This window comes from Myxocyprinus asiaticus, chromosome 16, assembly GCF_019703515.2.
Source record: "Myxocyprinus asiaticus isolate MX2 ecotype Aquarium Trade chromosome 16, UBuf_Myxa_2, whole genome shotgun sequence".
NCBI classification, from domain to species: Eukaryota; Metazoa; Chordata; class Actinopteri; order Cypriniformes; family Catostomidae; genus Myxocyprinus; species Myxocyprinus asiaticus.
The window spans coordinates 44079173-44098595 of NC_059359.1; the positions used below are offsets into that span (position 1 = coordinate 44079173).

At 38.2% G+C, this 19423-nt stretch overlaps 1 protein-coding gene across 4 annotated transcripts in view; it reads right to left on the reverse strand.

The window, feature by feature from the left end:
• LOC127453874 (type II inositol 1,4,5-trisphosphate 5-phosphatase-like) overlaps window positions 1-19423 on the reverse strand; it is a 39805-nt gene that overhangs the window by 9837 nt on the left and 10545 nt on the right. For 2 of the 4 annotated variants that reach the window (XM_051720616.1, XM_051720617.1), the window contains 11 exons: window positions 15793-15939; window positions 12080-12155; window positions 11551-11721; window positions 7995-8096; window positions 5265-5379; window positions 3294-3410; window positions 3023-3210; window positions 2832-2943; window positions 2638-2747; window positions 2272-2407; window positions 312-422 (listed from right to left, as the gene is read on the reverse strand). In XM_051720616.1, coding sequence (XP_051576576.1) covers window positions 312-422; window positions 2272-2407; window positions 2638-2747; window positions 2832-2943; window positions 3023-3210; window positions 3294-3410; window positions 5265-5379; window positions 7995-8096; window positions 11551-11721; window positions 12080-12155; window positions 15793-15939 — 1385 coding nt within the window. Of the gene's footprint in view, window positions 1-311; window positions 423-2271; window positions 2408-2637; window positions 2748-2831; window positions 2944-3022; window positions 3211-3293; window positions 3411-5264; window positions 5380-7994; window positions 8097-11550; window positions 11722-12079; window positions 12156-12446; window positions 12490-14605; window positions 14737-15792; window positions 15940-19423 lie in introns of those variants that run through there. The other 2 variants (XM_051720618.1, XM_051720619.1) reach the window with 2 other exon arrangements.

The window sequence follows — 19423 nt, forward strand, 5'->3', positions numbered from 1 at the left end:
GCATCAATTTAGGGGTTAAATGGGCATTAATGAACTTAACGAACTCCTTGCTTTAATGTCAAATGCAATCCAATTAATGATTGAGTAATGACAATTAACAAGGTTCCATCAGCTCATGACCAACACATTTCCGTAACTCTCCATGTCATTTCTAACTATGCATAACTAGAACAAATTATATTCACAATAGAAATATTTTTCATGCGTGGAAATCGCAGTTTTAAAACTCCCTGATATTTCCAGGTATTCTATGGCTTTGGGAACCCAGGCTTGAGACACTTGAGATGATGGAAAAGGAACATGATGCTCACCTCACTCTGAGACAGAGACACTGAAGGAATACAATCATTTTCCAGTCTGTCAATTTGTCTCACGATCTCTACAAATGTCTTATTGTAGGACTCTTCGTTCACCACCTTAATCTGTACAGAGTAACAGCACGTGTCAATAAGGGGACTGAGGGAGGGCTGCACACTATTTTGAATTATATTTCTGTACAATATTTTAAATGATTTGCTGGTGATAATATCTGGGTTACAGTAAGGCACTACTCCTTTAAGGCACTAAATTGAATTGAATGGGGTCACTCCATAAATGCAAAACACACACCGATTCTAAAGAATAGCCACAAGATGCCAAACATTATACATGTTAACATAATTGCTGTGTAATAAAAAAAAAATCACTTACTAACCTTATCTGTGTAAAGTTCGTTGTTGTCATGACAACATAACGCCAGTAAACCCTGCAATGTGGTAAATGTTGTAACACTGCTAAATCCCTGATTTAATCACACTAAAATCTTATTTACATGTATAATGTTTCCATCTTGTGGCTATCCTTTTGAAACAGGGTGTATTTTAGTGTTTATGGACTGGTCCCATTCACTTCCACTGTAAGAGCCTTAAAGCAACAGTTCACCCAAAAATGAAAATTCTCTCATCATTTACTCACTCGCATGCCATCCCAGATGTGTATTACTTTCTTTCTTCTGCTGAACACAAATTAAGATTTTTAGAAGAATATTTCAGCTGTTTGTCCTCACATTGCAAATGAATGGTGACCAAAACTTTGAAGCTCTAAAAAGCACATATGGATAAAAGTAATCCACAGAACTGCAGTGGTTTAATCAATGTCTTCTCAAGCGATCCAGTTGGTTTTGGGTGAGAACAGATCAAAATATAACTCCTTTTTCACAATAAATCTTGACATCAGCAGTCTCCTTGACGATCAAGATCTCAAGCTCGATTTACACTTCCTGGTGCCATCTAGAGCTCTGCACGTGCATCAACCACAAGGAAATGTAATCAAGCTTGAAATCATGATCATGCCTAAAGACTGCAATGACAAGATATACCGTGAAAAAAAGAGGTATATTTTGGTCTGTTCTCACCTAAAACCGATTTGTTTCCATCAGAAGACATGGATTAAACTGCTGGAGTCGTATCGATTACTTTTATTCTGCCTTTATGTGCTTTTTTGAGCTTCAAAATTTTGGTCACCATTCACTTGCATTATATGGACTTACAGAGCTGAGATATTCTTCTACAAATCTTTGTGTTCAAAAGAAGAAAGAAAGTCATACACATCTGGGGTGGCATGAGGTGGCATGAGGGTGAGTAAATGATGAGAGAACTTTCATTTTTGGGTCAACTATCCCTAAACTATCCCTTTAATGTAACATAATTTATGTTTTTTTTTTTTTTTTTTTTTTTTTATAAACAAGGGGCGAGTCTAAATATATATATATATATATATATATATATATATATATATATATATATATATATATATTTTTTTTTTTTTTTTTTAAACAATATTTTTAATAGTGTCTCTGATTTAAACTTCAGTGGTAAAAATGGCGTTTTTCAAAACTCTAATTCAACAATTTAAAACTGTTCATGGATGTTTCTGCGTGGCATTTTTCCAAACAGTATATAAAAATGTTTAGGAAATATATACTGTATATATGTAGGTAAATATTTCTTCTTATTACCATGCATTGTTTCTGAGTTCATACATTAAACTTGGCTACAGTGGCTGTTTGGTCGAAATGATGGTTCCATTGATTGAAAAAATCTTGTAATTAATTTTGAGAGAAAATAAATAATACTGATATATACATATAGATAGATAGATAGATAGATAGAGAGAGAGAGACAGAGAGAGAGAGAGAGAGAATATTGCAAAAAAGCTGAAAAATATAAATGATAATTGTTTTGGTTAAGTCGTTCAGCCCTAGATTGAGGACAAGTATGAGGGTGTTCTCACCCCGATCTCCAGCAGAGAGCTGACGGGTTTGTGGTCACTGGTCTTCAGAGTCATGTGACTCTGATAATGAAGCTGTTGAATGTTCTTGCCCCTCCACAGGATGCGGTCACACCACGCCGGCACTCGACACTTCTCACTGCAGAAACACAAACTCTGCATAGATGAAATATTCAGGCTAAAAATAATATGTCTGTTGCAAAAATCATGTTTTGTCCATGCTCTGCTGCAAAATAGTTTTGAACACTCAAATTATATTATTTCTTAAATCATCCTTAAATTTGCACTTCCTGCATATTGGTTTGGCCTTAATGGTATCCTGTAGTTTTCTTAAAATATGAATGTCCGTGCACTTCTGTGTCCTTTTACCTTGTGTCCCAGTGATCTGAGCCAATGTCATATTTATAGGTGGGTTGGAAATCAATCTCTCCCTCGTTGAAGCCCACAAACACAACCTCCTCATCCATCTGCCTCTTTAACTGAGACACATGAAGCCACGATCATTCATACTGCTGTCAAACTCAACACTATCCTCAGAGAGCCCAGCTCTGTGAAGGATTTACCTGGTCATGATTATACAGGCTCTCAAAATCCTTTTTTGCTATTAGGTCCTTCACGTGATTAACTTCAAGGTCACTTATTCTGTAGTTTAGATCTCCCAGCCATAACACAACACTGAGAAAGAAGAGACAAGTCATGATGAGAGCAGACAGACAGAAGCCTCTCACTATTATCTGATTTATTGAAGTCATACTTGTGTTTCATGATAGTGAGGGCTTGTAATGTGGGGTCCTGCTGTCCGAATTGCATCCTGCGGCAGATATCCTTGAAGTCCTGATTGCGTCTTTCGTAGTCTTCGGTGTGTGCAGCGAGGTGCGAGTTTACCACACAGATGTCCGAGTTATGGAATCGGAAGCGAATGGCCACTGCACCTTTATTACCCTGAATGACGGAGAAAGCTTTCTGAATGCACCAACGATTGTTTCATTGAATCAAAACAAAGTGTCAAATAAAACGTCTCTCACCATTCGCCACATGACACCTGTGCCGACAGACTCCGCCTCCACCTCAGAGATGTGTGTTGCATGCTCCGCCTTCGCATAGAACAACAGCATGATGCCCACCAACCGCATCAGCTTCACCTGAACCACACAGACAACAGTATTCTTACAATGATAAGAGCTGAAGAATTGCTAGCCATCGATTTCAAAACACTCTTAATCTCTCGAATCAGATTGGCTAAAGACAACTGCTGGATTTCCATCCAAAATGTTTTGCATTTAAGCGCATTTCTAAAAATTTGACTTAAGAAAATACGAATTGTTGCGCGTTTCCATCCACTACGTAATGCACACCTCGTCATGATGGAGCAGCTGAATGACCTCTCCCTGCTTTGGGGACAGTTTTATTTGCAAGATTGGAGCAAGAATCTAATTTTATTAAATGGATCCACGAGACACCGCAGAACAAGCGTAAAATCTGATATAATGTGGGCTGAAATAGCTGCGATGCCCACACACCACCAGTCTCCTCACACATGGGAGCCCCCGCCCTCAAAACTGTTGTAGCGGATTGTGAGGACCCACTTTATTGACCAGCTGCGGGTTAAACACTTCCGAATGACAAGCGCTATGTTCAAAGAATTGTGTGCCAAGGTCAGACCTTTCGGTGGGCTAATCACATCAAGTTATCGCACACTCATAATACATGCACGAATGGTAAAAACATGTCATCATTGGGGCCTGGGTAGCTCAGCAAGTAAAGACGCTGACTGGAGTCGCAAGTTCGAATCCAGGGCATGCTGAGTGATTCCAGTCAGACTTCCTAAGGCAAACAATTGGCCCGGTTGCTAGGGTGGGTAGAGTCACGTTGGGTTAATCTCCTTGTGGTCACTATAATGTGGTTCTCCCTCACGGTGGGGCGCGAGGTGAGTTGTGTGTGGATGCCACGGAGAATAGCATGAAGCCTCCACACGCGCTAGGTCTCTGCGGTAACACGATCAACAAGCCATGTGATAAGATGCGTGGATTGACGGTCTCAGACGCGGAGGCAACTGAGATTCGTCGTCCGCCACCTGGATTGAGGCTTCACTACACCACCACAAGGACTTGGAGCGCATTGGGAATTGGGAATTCCAAATTGGGGAGAAAAGGGGAGAAAAAAAAAAAAAAGGCACATCATCGTTTTTCAAATAAACCGTTTCCATCACCATAATGAGCATTTTAACTAATGCGAAACTCTAGAAAATCCACCTCCTCCAAGCACATTCAATTTTAAGCAAATTTAGAAAGTTTATTTGCATATCAAGCGTTTCCATTCAGGATTTCTTATGAGCAATTTCAAAATGTGCATAAAAATAGTTGGATGGAAACCCACCTAGTGATTATGGGCAGCAAAATCAAATCAAATCAAATAAACAGCCAAGCCTTGTTAAGGACTTTACGAAAGTACACACTGGTGAAAACATTTAAATACACAAAGTGATAAAGAAAGAAATGCTAGTTAGTAGGGCTGCCAAAGTTAATGAGATTAATTAAATGTGTATAATAAATAATTCACTAATTATTTTTAGAGTATAAATATATTTATATTAATTATATTATTATGTTTGTTTTTCCCGTATTATTACTATGGTTTTACTATGAATATCATGTTTAAAATATGGTTACTGTAATAAAGCCACAGTTAATTTACATAAGGGATGGATAAAGATATTGCGAGGGAACCCACAATAACTTGTGTTGAAACGCTGAACTATTGTGAGGGAACTAATTCAGAAAACAAATTCTCTCCCCGTTTCTCTAAGGGGCTCTGTATAAAATAAATCATGAGACTCTTCATCTACAAATAAATAACCTATGTTAGCTGTCCTTATCAGCAGCATATTCTGAGAACCCATTCAACGTTTTCCATGTGTAAAAGACTATCATAGATCTGAATTATGGGCATTAGCACAAACAGAAGCTCATGGGTGAGAGGCCAGAGGAAGTCCTTACAAAAGTGTACTTGGCATCTGGATGAAGACCCTTGTAGACAGCCAACATCCACTCTGGTTCTTTAGGAGTATCATTGAAGAGAAACACCTCCTTACTAAGGTCCAGCTCCTGGAAACTACAGACAGAACAATATACTTACATAAAGTACTTGTAAATATTTTTCAATGAACTTCAAATGTATTGTTTCTATACTTATAATAAACAACATTAAAACAATGGTTGTTCTTTTTCATTGTGTTTAATTGTATCACATCATTCACAATGCATTCCCTAGTGAAAGATGTCAAGTACACAGTCTTGTATCTTTGTCTGATTTTCAAATACTTTTTTGTTTCAATCAAAGTTTGAATGGCAAAAACACTTCCGGAACCAAGGCGGCTGAAAAAGTGGACAGGCATGGTGCTATTCCTATTTTAAAATGTGTTTTTTTCCCTCTTAATGACGAAAGTTAACATCTTTGACCTTGAAGGAACAGTTCACCCCAATATGATAAATCGGTCATCGTTTACTCAACTATATGTCATTCCATACCTTTTTGACTTTCTTCCATAAATCATAAAAGGAGAAGTTCAGCAGAATGTTCATGCTGCTCTTTTCCATACAATGAAAGTGGATGGTGCTTTTTTGTCCTTATATGAAGCTTGACAGTAGAGGTCAACCAATAGTACATTTTGCAGATACCGATAACTAGAATGTGGAAAATGCCAATAACCGATTAATCAGCCGATAGTTTTAAAAATGGATTTATAGAATGTTATAAAAAATTTGTGGTCTTTCCTTACTGGGATTGGTACAGACACATAGGAGTCTACAATGAATAAAACTCCAGATGCAGCTTATTGCTTCATTTTGAAACACTTCATTTTCTAATCAAAATGATCAAATATGCATTGAAGTGAGGATAAATATATGGATGAATATTGTCAATGATGAAAGATTTAGAAACATTAAATTCCACACAAGATGTCAGTGACAGTCTGTAGAACCAAGCCACTCTTAAAAACTAAAATTAAAAAAATTGTACAAACTAGTCGGCAACTCTCATAACACATTTTTGCCAATAACCGATCATTCCAACAAGCAACAATAAGCACCGATTAATCAATAAAACCGATATATCGGTCTAACTCTCCTTGACAGTGTTAGGGCCCAAACATACTTCAAACAAGTATGCAAATGCGAGCGCTTCAATGCATGACCAACGCGTGGTCCCGTTGCACATACATCACATGCGCTCGTGCGTTGCTCTGGCGGTTAGAAACCTTGGACCACAAGGGGGCGAAAGAGTTTTTTAGGCACCACGAAACCAGATGTGGTGGAGTCAACATGTTGACAGTTGAGGAGTGTGCTTTTGTATTTGCTAAAAAGATGACAGAAAAATATGTTCGTATAATCTAACTTGTTCGGCAAGACTATCCTCAAATTGCTGCTCCGCCATGACAGTTGTTGATTGAAAAAAAGATAATCCGCTGTAGCACCCCTTGCGGCAACACTGAGAACAGCGCGTACTTGCGTTAGGTTATGAACTGCACTCTGACACATTTCACAACGCAACGATGCGTGAAATTCAGCTAGTGTAGCAAGATGCGTCTGCGTTCACGTACTTACGTAGAGTATGTTTGGGCCTTTAATCACTAGCGGCACATTTGGTAGCAAGACACGTGAGAACCAATAGTGTTCAGCATCAGTGATGTCAAACCTGACGTGACAAGTCTTTGTTCGTGGTCTTGTAGTCTTGAAATATAGCACATAAAGGCATGTTCACACCAAATCTGTGACTCTTTCACTCCTGTACAGTAGATGGCACTGTTGTGGTGCTGTTATTATACCAGTCTCCTGTATAACAGTATAGTATAAAATATGATGCATATATTAAAAATAATATAAAAGAAAACACTGCTCATGGTCTTTTCTTTATTTAAATTATTGCAAAACATTGTTATATTGTCCTTGCAATAAAAATAGCAGTATGGTTTTGCAATTTATTTGTCTAAAACATTGATTTATGGGATTTTTTTAACTACGAGCTTAGTACAAACGAATTGCTGAACCTTTGCTATTTTTAATGCCATGAGAATATACAGTGACATTGATATACATATTAAATGATGTACATTAAGACATCATAATTATCAGTATAAAGTATCAGCTGCATGTCCAATGCCAGTGTTTGCCAGGTGATTAGTGCCAACAACGAGCTAGACTGAGCAGCTGTAGCGACTCTTGAAAAATGACAAAAGGCTCTATTCTCATTAGTCAAAGTTTTTTTTTATTTATTTTTTTATTTTTATGAAAACTAACACACACAAAAAACAGACCACTCTCCGTAAAAAACCTCCGGATTGTTGGCGGACAATTTGTTGGACTCACTGTGAATAGCTCTATCAGAATCCATTGTTACCATTCAAAAGCTCGTTTGGAATGAACAATTGCGCCAAAAAAACGGGTTTGGTGTGAACAGGCCTTTAGTCGTATGGACTAACTTTATAGTATGTTTTTGTCCTTTTGGAGCTTGACAGCCCCAGATCCCCATTCACTTTCACTGAATGGAAAAGAGCTATATAAGGATTCTTCAAAATATCTACTTTAGTGTTCCACAGAGGAAAGAAAGTCACCCGTGCTTGGAACAACATGAGGATGATGAACAACTTATGACAGAATATTCTTTTTTGGGTGAACTATTCCTTTAAAATGATAGTAAAATGAAAGAAGAGTAATTTTCAGTCTTACCCCACTAGGTAAAAGTCCGGAGGGTTTGGAGTGGATCCCAGCCAAGGACTGAGACTTTCCTTTGGATTCTGGCCATTCACATTGTAGGTGCCCAGGAAAAAGCTGCCAGTGAACAATGAGAACAGAGAAAGCTATTCAACTCACATGACAACCCACATGACCCCACAACACAAGCCAAATAGAGAAGCTGCCAGAGTAAATTAAGAAACATCTCACATACTGAAATCTCACAATAAGGCTGAGAACGCATTACTGCAAAGAGCAGAATAAAACCAGCATATTACAGCTATACCAACACAGGTGTCAATATAAATATGACTGATACTGGATTTAATAGAGCCCTCATTAAATGACCACACACATGATTACAGATGGAAACCCTATAAGCAAATGTTTATACATTCTTTGTTTCTTTGAATACTCTTCATGTATGTGCAGCTGTAGTACAGGTATTTTTCCAAAAGGAAGTGTGGAGACAAATGTCAATAGTTCCATTGCACTGTAATTGTCCACTCAACGACAGTGTTGTGACTGTGAATTTCTAAGAAAAAACACTGAACTGAAGACTGTTTCACCACTTCCGCAAAGAAGCATATAAGATACAGACAAAGCCTATTACGAAGTGCACTTAAGTAACAGGACTGACTCTGTTTAATCTGTCTCATGGTTCTGCTTTAAAGGGGTATTTATAATCTATTTCTGCAATAGGGCTGAAACGATTAGTCGACATTATTGACAATGTCGACAATAAAAAATTGTCAACAAAAATTTTCGTTGTCAAATAGTCATTTGATCTCACTTAACGTAACATGTGATCACATTAAACTTTAATGATGATGCGCAAGAGCAGCACTTGAGGAGAGGAAGAATTACACTGCTCACAGTCCAGATGCACTCTAAACTTTCCAAACAGCTTCAGGTGATGTAGATCGCAAAGTATTTGGGAATTATAAAAAAATACCAAATAAGTAAACACAGAAGCACTCTCGTTGTGGAATAAGTGGAGCTGGAGCTGCCGCTCCGCTGAAGCAAAACTTTAAAGGAAACACCCCTGCGTTACATCTTAAATGCAGTTATATTTAATGTGTTATAACTTTATTAAAGTTCAAATAATACGGAAACATATCATGTGAGTTGTACGAAGTGTCCCGATCTAAGGGAAGAGATTGAAACTGCATCCGGCTGATGCACACTCTGTCACAGGGACGCTCATCCCTCAAGCGCGCTCGCTTAATGCAGCTAGATTATAACGTGATGGCTCATGACTTACTGAATCATTTCTTATCGTGAAGAAAACTGGCAATACACAGCTCTATTAATAAGAGAGAGTTAGAGATGGATTGAAGTGAACAGAAAGGTGAGAGAGAGAGTAGTCTTCGCCCCAATATACACTGCAACAAAATAAGTTTGATTTGTTTTTGATTTGGCTTGTTTTCCAATATATTTTATAATACACTTATATTTAAGATACGTTCTCTTAAAGCAAGTCTAAATATCTTATGTTGTTCCTCAAGTAAATTTATCTTGTTTTAAGGATTTTTAGACAATTTCAATTGGAAAACAAGACAAAAACACGATAACAATAGGATTTTTTGCAGTGAATTTCTTTACTGAATGAAACTTAATAAAAAGTATTTTTTTCCTTTAATTCAGTGAATGTCATTTAGAGGTATTTTTAAAAGATGATTTTGTCCTCTTTACTGTTAGTAAGCACGTTTAATACAACCTTTTAAGTCAGGGCATAAGCTGAATAATCGGTTAAGAGCTAATGATTAATCGCTGCAATAGTCGCCGAATAATCGTTCTAATAATCATTAGATTAATCGATTATCAAAATAATCATTAGTTGCAGCCCTATTCTGCTATTTCAAAATATTGCAAGGGGATATTTAATCTACCTACCACAAGGCCTGATTGTTTTGCTCAAAAAAAAAAAAAAAAAACTTTACACAACTGAGGGCTTATTAGGGTGTTACACCTAGTGCAAAGATGCAACATAAAGGAGAGGTGACAAAGACAGCTGAGGTCTGAAATTACTATAATTTTCATTTGGGGGTAACATATATTTCTGTCTCAAGTTCAATTGAGCTTTTAATTTGACATGAAGGCTATTCATTTTGTGTGTTTTTGATGGTAGCTTCACACCTCTGGAAAACCAATTGTTTAAATGGCTCAGTGTGATTATTAAAGCGCAAAATGCGGCGATTTCATTAAATAAACACTCTGCATGCACTATGTGCTTCAAAGTGAATAAGCACTCTGTTCTGTCATCTATTACAATACGCACAGTGGGCATGATGCCTTTAATGCGGCTCATAATCATATGAGCAGCTACACATTCACTGTAAAGGGTGCAACACATGCAGACAGTTTATTTGTTTAATTCGCAACCTTTTGCGGTTTGATAATCACTCTAGGACATATTACGATTTTAATTAGATTGATTGTGCATTTATTTTATGTCTTATGTCAGTCAGACACCATGCAGGTATTGAATTGAGTCGGTGCTCCACACTACCAGTACTGCATAGACAATGGAATAGTTACATTTTGTTCATTTTAGTATCGACTTAGTAACAAAGTACAGATACTTTTGACATCCCTATTTAACAGTATTCATGAGTATTTTATAACATTACTATAGTTTCAGACTTCCCTAAGTGTGTTTGTGTGTGTGTGCACCCCCTGTTATTTTCTCTTTCTTTAACCCTAGTAAAACAAGTTGTTGCATCTCTTTCTACAGCCATTTTTTGCACAAATAGTCTGTTTAAATAGACTGAATGATTTAAAACTACATCTAAAGTGCCTGCAAGTACAAGACACTACCAGGTAGTTTCCCATGAATGTGAACATACATGTGAACGAACATACATACAGTGTTAATACATTTTTTGTCTTGTTCCAAATAAAGAGGAAGTAGTTTTAAGTATTTAATTCACTGACTGGTGTTCCAAAAAAAGGCATAGCAATATGGTTATTTTATATATAAACCAATTTTTATTGATTTTCCAGAAAACTTTTACTATATCATGTTATATATCGTATTCGTGATATAAAATTACTCATACCGTGATATTAGATTTTGGTCATATTGACCACCCCTAGTCTTACCCATTGTGATGGATGACTAAGGGAATATTTATACCCCTGTGAAGTCATGGCTGAACAATTTCATGTTCCTAGTCACCCAGGTGCACTAAAAAATGTAAAATATGAATTGGAATATCCTTCAGATATATTTTACTCATAAGAATTTCTAGGGGTGCCAATAATTGTGGCCAATGTGTTTTGGAGAAAAATATTTATTTAATTATGAGATTCTCCCCCTTTTTCAAATAGTTTACTTCAATTAAAGGTTAGATTTTAGTGAATATTTTTAATGAAAGATCAAAAGGATAAACGATACAAAATATTTTTCACAGACTTCTTTGCTCATATTTACCAAGGGTGCCAATATTTTTGGCCACAACTGTATCTGCTGCACATGTCTAAATCAGTGTAACGGACAAATGTAAACATCAGGCATGACAATTGTGATGCTGAGCAGGTTGCACACCTGTAGTTGTGGATGTAGGTGTAGGCGTCCTCGTTCTTGAGGAGCTCACATTTGATGAGGTTATCCTGCAGACCGAACTGAGGCATCCCGAGCATCTGAGCTTTATTTGCCAGGATGGGCTGTGATGATCGGATCAGGTCATCTCTAACCTCGCCCCGCACTCGCTCCTGACTGAAACAAAACCGGGCACAACGCCTTTTGATCAAACAAAGTCTAACAAGACAAAATCTTTTAATTTCACTTTCCTTCCAAACGACAACACATTACAATTTGCATTAAGAGCAGCGATGACTTGTAGAACTGTTATAATTGTACAGTGCTTTTATAGAAATACCATAGTAAAACCTGTGTACTGTTAGTGTTTACCTTCAATGTATTTCTTCATGCAAAAAAAAAAAAAAAAGTGGTCCAATCCCAAAATAGGGCTAAATTGAGTCATGTCAAGCAGAAACTTAAACCACCTGACACCACATCGGACAAAAGTGATGCAAATTGTGTGAGAGAGTAGCGCCAAATACTTCAGTCCTACCTTTCATAGCCGCCGTCTCCTCTATTCTGCTCTTTGTCTCCGTTCAGTCCACTGTTGTCAGCTGTGTTTGATCTCTCTGCAAAGGTGGAGACAACGCCAATCAAAGATCAGTCTACAGCACTTCATAAACATCAGTTAAGACTCCAGTCTGCAGGTAAACCCGTGTGATTTCATACATTAATTACAGATAGTAATGGTGAGGTGCAATATACCAGACGTTTTCAAGCATTTAAATCCCAACCCACTTCAAAACCGAGTTTGCTAAAGTAAGAAATGATCTTTTCTGAAAACAAGTGGGCCAGAAGAGGTCAAAGTTCCACTATAATAACAGAATCACTCCTTATGTAGGAAGCAGTCACCAGCATACGTATATCATCTGGTGATGGTGATGTCATCAGGGTGTGGAAATGAGGAATGTGGGAGGGGACAAAACAAACACAAGCTTCCTCGTAGAGATTTGACGAACGGCAGGAAACATCAAAGCAATGGTTTGGCAACCCTGTGTGCAAAAGCTGCAGAAATACAGTAAAGTTGAGGTGTCTAAGACCTACATAATCAAATCATATAGACTTCCCATTGGGTAACTTGGCATGTGGGCAGTATATTGCTTCATTCGTATGTTCTAACACCAAATGCATTACCGTAAAGCTGTTTGAAAATGGGACTGACATAAATGCACTTTTAGAAAGCATAAACTTTAAAGACTGAAAAATACTTTGTTCCAAAATCTAATAAAATAAACAGAGTCTACTTGAGTTGGTGAACTTTAAAACTTTGAAATAGTAGAACACAATTGGCAAATAATATGGATATGAATGTTTCAAGATCATGACTTTAGGTTCAAAAATGTTCATTTTAAAAATGCAATTATTCTCATGACAACTACTCCATAACACATCAAGTGAAAAAATAAGCCAAATTTATGGGCTACATATAAAAGAACTGTGTACAAGTATGACTGTGAGACTATAATGTGTAAGACTTGAGTAATAAATTGTTCATAAAATAATATGACAAACTATACTGATATTACACTAATAAAAACGGTCTTGACCACCTTGAGCTGGTATGACAAGCTGGTAGCTGGTCTAAGCTGGTCTACCTGCTAGGACCAGCTAAAGACCAGCTTGAACCAGCTAAAGACCAGCTTGGACCAGCTCATGATCAGCTTGGACCAGCTCATGATCAGCTTGGACCAGCTAAACACCAGCTTGGACCAGCTAAACACCAGCTAAAGACCATCTTGGACCAGCTACACACCAGCTTGAACCAGCTAAAGACCAGCTTGGACCAGCTAAAGTCCAGCTTGAACCAGCTAAAAACCATCTTGGACCAGATAAAGACCATCTTGGACCAGCTAAAGACCACATTGAACCAGCTAAACACCAGCTAAAGACCATCTTGGACCAGCTAAAGACCAGCTTGGACCAGCTACACATCAGCTTGAACAAGCTAAAGACCATTTTGGACCAGCTAAAGACCAGCCTGAACCAGCTAAAGACCAGCTTGGACCAGCTCATGACCAGCTAGAACCAGCTAAACACCAGCTAATGACCAGCTAAACACCAGCTAAAGACCAGCTTGGACCAGCTAAACACCAGCTAAAGACCATCTTGGACCAGCTACACACCAGCTTGAACCAGCTAAAGACAAGCTTGGACCAACTAAAGTCCAGCTTGAACCAGCTACACACCAGCTTGAACCAGCTAAAGACCATTTTGGACCAGCTACACACCAGCTTGAACAAGCTAAAGACCATTTTGGACCAGCTAAAGACCAGCCTGAACCAGCTAAAGACCAGCTTGGACCAGCTCATGACCAGCTTGGACCAGCTAAAGAACAGCTTGGACCCGCTACACACCAGCTTGAACCAGCTAAAGACCATTTTGGACCAGCTAAAGACCAGCTTGGACCAGCTACACACCAGCTTGCACAAGCTAAAGACCAGCCTGAACCAGCTAAAGACCAGCTTGGACCAGCTAAAGAACAGCTTGGACCAGCTCATGACCAGCTAAAGATCAGCTTGGACCAGCTAAAGACTAGCTTGAAACAGCTAAAGACCAGCTTGGACCAGCTACACACCAGCTTGGACCAGCTAGAAACCAGCTACCATGTCCTAAAACACCAGCAGTTCATACAAAATGCTGAAGACAGTACGTGATTAATAAATTATAATTCATTCATTGTGTTCTAATATCAAACACTGGCTGTCTCAAAACCCAGCGAGCTGCCTATCCAGACAGCATTTTAAGTGCTGTCTAGTTAGGTAGCTTACTTGCTTTTGAGATACAGCCACAGTCAATCACGACTGAACACACTTCACTTAAAGAGCAAAGTTAATAACTAATGTATACTCAACCAAACAGAATACACATACACAATTAGTAACGTACACATATATCAGCACATATATTGCACGCTGTATATATTAAGCACACTAAACTATTCACTACTAGCATACAGCTGAGAGCGGTAATATTATTTACGTAGCGCTAAACTGAAGAAAAACGACAGCCCTTTTCTTACCATTTAATCGAGTCGCATTAGACATTTCCCTGTGTTTGCATTCTGACTGTAGTCGCGGTCGCACACGTATCAACTCTAATTCATTGGACTCAAAGGGCTTGAAGCGCCGCCAAGTCCTACTATGGTGAAGCTTTGACTCATAAATATTAATACTGGTACGATGATGTCACCAAATGACCTTCCTGAAGCGTCCAGTACGTAGCATATTATTATTCATGAGCATCAACGTCTGCTGTTCAGCCAATCAGTTAGGCGTGCTGATGAGCGTCAAGTGAAGAAATTAATATTTATGAGCCAACCCTTCGCCATAGTAGGATTCGTAATGACGCTTCAAGTTTCCTTCGACTGTATGCTTACAGACCCGAAGTGTCACACACAGAGCAATCGATTCAGAGCAAACTATCTTAAGTACTTTCAGCGTTATTACATTTTTTCCTACACCCGTTGTCTTATATGTGCATGCATTTATCTGATTTACTAGTCCAGACTATATTTATTTAACACACACAACATAAATTATAATGAAAGAAAAAACACATTCACAGCAATGCCATATTTAACTTAAAAAATAACAAGTTATTTTTTAGATTGTTCCACTGGTGAAACATTGAAACAAATATCTTTCCATGAAACTTCAGAACACAAAAAAACTCCAGACAACATAAGTTGTGGAAATTAGATGTGATCTAGGAGCTTTCTGATAGCTTTATACAATGCATGTCATTGAAGTTCTACTGTTTCCCTCACAGCCTCGTTTTCATTCCTGTCAAAAATCAAAGAAGGCCTTACTGTGAATACCAAGCCATTTTAAGCCTGACATGGCCTACAAACACTGATATTCCAGTCCAATAACATTACCATTTCCCTTATTAATAATAATACGAGCTCCTGGTTGCACTGAGGTCAGAAAAACATGTTGTGATGTCGCTAGTGGTGGCTGGCATGTGGCTGTACTGGTTTGTTTATTAAAATAAGTTTATGCAAATTGAAAGAGCAAAGTCCCAGTTTCTTTTGCAGATCTCCCCTGGTTTTATATCACCAATTAACACAGAGCAGAGACATGTCACAGGAACACAAAGAATAGTATGTGTACATCACTTACAGATGTGACTTTGGAAAGATCTTATTTGTAAAACTGGCATGTTTATTTTGAATCTTTTCATATGGTATGCAGGAAACCTACATACCTGATCTCTTAACCCGACTCATTCTGGAAGTTTTTGAAACAATTGATGGTAAAGACTTTCTTAGTGATCGAGCCCCTTTAGACACCTTACGGTACTTGGTGAGCCAGTCAAATTTCGGTTCTTCCTTTGAATATTGCTCATAGACATCTGAAAGTTCAAAAGACAAGCAACTTACTGACTTACAATAATATGATAATAATAAAGCGCAAACCAATCAACTTAAACATCACTCCACCGTATAAGGTACCATTACATACTGTAAAAAAGGCCCTAGGATCCCCATCCAAACTCTCAGCAAACCCAGAGATCCCTATATAAAAGATTTCTGTCTAACACTTTACAATAACGTTCAATAATAAAAGTGTTTCTTCAACTTTCATTGAATTGGTCACTTTTTTTTTTTTTACCAGTCCTTCATCATTTATTTTTGCTACTTGTGTCTGAAATGTCTTTTATGTACAGCTTTATGTTTTTAGTCTTGTTTCAGAATCAGACTTTCAATAATAAACTCTAAAAACCCATTGTAAAAATACTAATTACTGCATGTTTAAAACTTTGATAATCTAATCAAAAAGTGACATAAATATAAATCATTGAAATAGTTATTCCACAGATGTGCCGTCATTTTTACCACACCAAGCAATTTTTGCGCCTAATAAAGTTTTAACAAAAGTGGACAAAAGTGTCAGGGAAGATCATGCTTGAGATGAAATATGAACGATGTTTGAAGAAAACAAAGACAGTTCAAGGTAAATAGCACTTTTATTGGGTTTCATTTAAAATCATTCTGTAATTTTGCCAAATTACACAAAATGGGCCTCATTCGTGAAAGTTTCATAAATATAAGAAAAAATTGGAAGTAATCTCCACATAAAATGGAGCTTCCCAAAAACTTTCAGCCAGATCCAGGAATGCTTCGTATTCCCCAGATTTGTTAGTACAACTTGTGTGTGTTTTTGAAATCCAGATGTTCATAAATAGAGCACGTTCATTTGCAATTATCATAATCCACACCCATGAAAATGCCATATAAGGAAGGCTTCAGACTTGCTAGCAAATGAGAATAGGAAGCTTTTAACATCTACGCGAACAGTAATAAAAGTGTTTTTAATGGAGTGCATTCACATCGTAAAATATTGATTTAGCAATTACTCGCATCTAAATATAAAGTGAGGAACTTACAGTCATCTTTGCGGTCATCAAAAGTTCTTTTGTGAATTAAACAGTCCAAGAGGTCAATTAAAATGGTTTGAAATGAAGCTTTAGAGTAAAACATTTTCAGTTCATGCCGACTGGAGAATGTCCACCACCATTAACCTTCTCTGGTTCAGCTGAGCGCATTGCCTGCATCATTGGTAAATTCTTGAGTAAATCCAAGACTGTACAGTGATATATTTCCCTTGCAACAGGAACAACCTTGAAAGAAACTGACAGAATGCCTGGAGAAAATCTTTGACCGAAACGCTGTAAGATATAACAGATTTAAAAGCTATACGACAGTGTGCAGGCTTTTTCTTTTCACCGTTGTATTGTTTACGCACATGCCCGCGATGTGTTCATTTCTGGTTTTACCACTGACCACAGGTCAACTGAACGCAAGTTACCAATACCTATACTAAATTATGAAATCAAAATAATAGAGCTTATATCAAATAATAAAAAAAAGAGAGGTCGCGTGGTGCCATGCGAGGGTCGGATGTGTGAACGGCGAGCTCTGTGCACTTTGCTAGTTTTAATACTTTTTATGTCATAAACCAGTGAGATTCGATACACTCTGATTCTTAACTGTTCTAGGAAGAAAATATGTCAAAGAATTCAAAATCCTCGGGCTCTGGAGACATTAAAAGACACTTACATGCTCAAGCTGATACCCCTGCCAAGGCCGCAGACCAGCAACTCAATTTGGACAGTGAGGTGAAAGAGATTCAGCGTCAGCTGCTGAACATGTCGGCAATGCTGGCGAAGGTCGTTGCTGACTTGGAGGTTCTTGCTGTAATACGTCGATCGATCACTGCCATGGAGACGAAATTCACTGAGACGGTTACAAGAGTGTCAGATGTTGAGAAAAGGATCGATTATCTGGAGTCATCAGAGAGGGAATTAGCTGCTAATCCGATAGCGACCAAGATCATAATCGGCGAAACAACGTCTGAATTGTTGGAATTCCTGAAGATGAGGAAGGCCGAGATATGGTGAAATTCCTAGACGGGCTCTTCCAGAGTCTGCTCAACATAACAGGCCATAAGCAGGAAATCGAGCGAGCTCACAGAGTTCTGGCTCGGAGGGAGAAAGGCCCCGATCAATTCTGGCCAAATTTCTGAGACCATCCGATAAAGATCTTATGTTACGCAAGGCAAGGAGTAAAGGAAGGCTTTCTTGGAAGAACCACAACATTTTCTTGTTCCCAGACTTTGTGAATTCGACAAGAGAGAAACGTGATCGATTCAAGGAATGCAAGAAACTCTTACATCAACAGAAGGTCACTTCTGAACTGATGTTCCCGGCCAAATAGAGAATAGATACTAAGGATGGTCGCAAAATATTTACATGCCCACAGCAAGCGATGTCCTTCATAAAGTCAATGGAATGAATAGGTTATTGTGTGATACTCTCTATGCAGCCGAGTGGGCCTGACTCACTGAACATTCACTTGTCTGTCCGAGGAAACTGGGCACCTTTTTTTTTCTTTTTGTGCTGGTTCCACCTAGCGGCTGGAGTTTTGTGGAGGAACACACCTTTGGAAGAGTTATGTGGATGAATCTACACATTCTTTGTGCTTATGCCTCCTATTGGCTGGAGTTTGTTTTATAGGTTATTTTCTGTTGTGTAATTCTGTCTCACAAAATTTGTACAGAAGCACTGGGCTTGAACAAATACGACGGGCAAAGTTGTCGTGGGGGCTCTCGTAGGCGTACATGGACTGTTTGAGTTTAGAGGGATGGACACCGGTTGGCACTGTCGTGCTTGGGGTTAATGTGCATGTTTTTCTTTTTTATGTTTGTTTGGTTCTGGGGGAAGTTCAGGGTTTGACTGTTGCACTAATGTCGGAATGTGATCGTTATCAATTTATTTTTGACACACAGTCTATTTTTTCTAATATGTCAAAATGTCAAATGTTAATATGAGTGGATTGTCTCTCTCCATGTGGAATGTGAATGGGTTTGGGCACCCTGTAAAAAGAAGGCAGGTTATTGCTTTTCTTAAACGTAAGATATATGATATAGTGTTTCTTCAAGAAACACATCATTCCCTGCAGGAAGCTGAAATATTTGGGAAGATATGGGGTGGACATGTTTTCTTTAGTGCTGGCTCAAGTAAGAGCAGGGAAGTCATTACATTGATAAGTAAGCATCTGCAATTCAAATGTCTCAAACAGATTAAAGATAAATTAGGAAGAGTCATTATTGTTTTAGCAGAAATTCAGGGGCAAGGTCTTATTTTGGCTAATATTTATGTACCTAACGCTGATGATCAGGGCTTTTTTATTAATCTTGAAGGGATGTTGCAAGCCGCTGGCACCCCTTATGATATAATAATGGGAGGAGACTTTAATCATTTGATGGACTCAGTCCTTGATCATAGTGAAGCAAAAGTGTGTAAGCCCCCTAGAGCAACAGTGACGCTTCCCAGG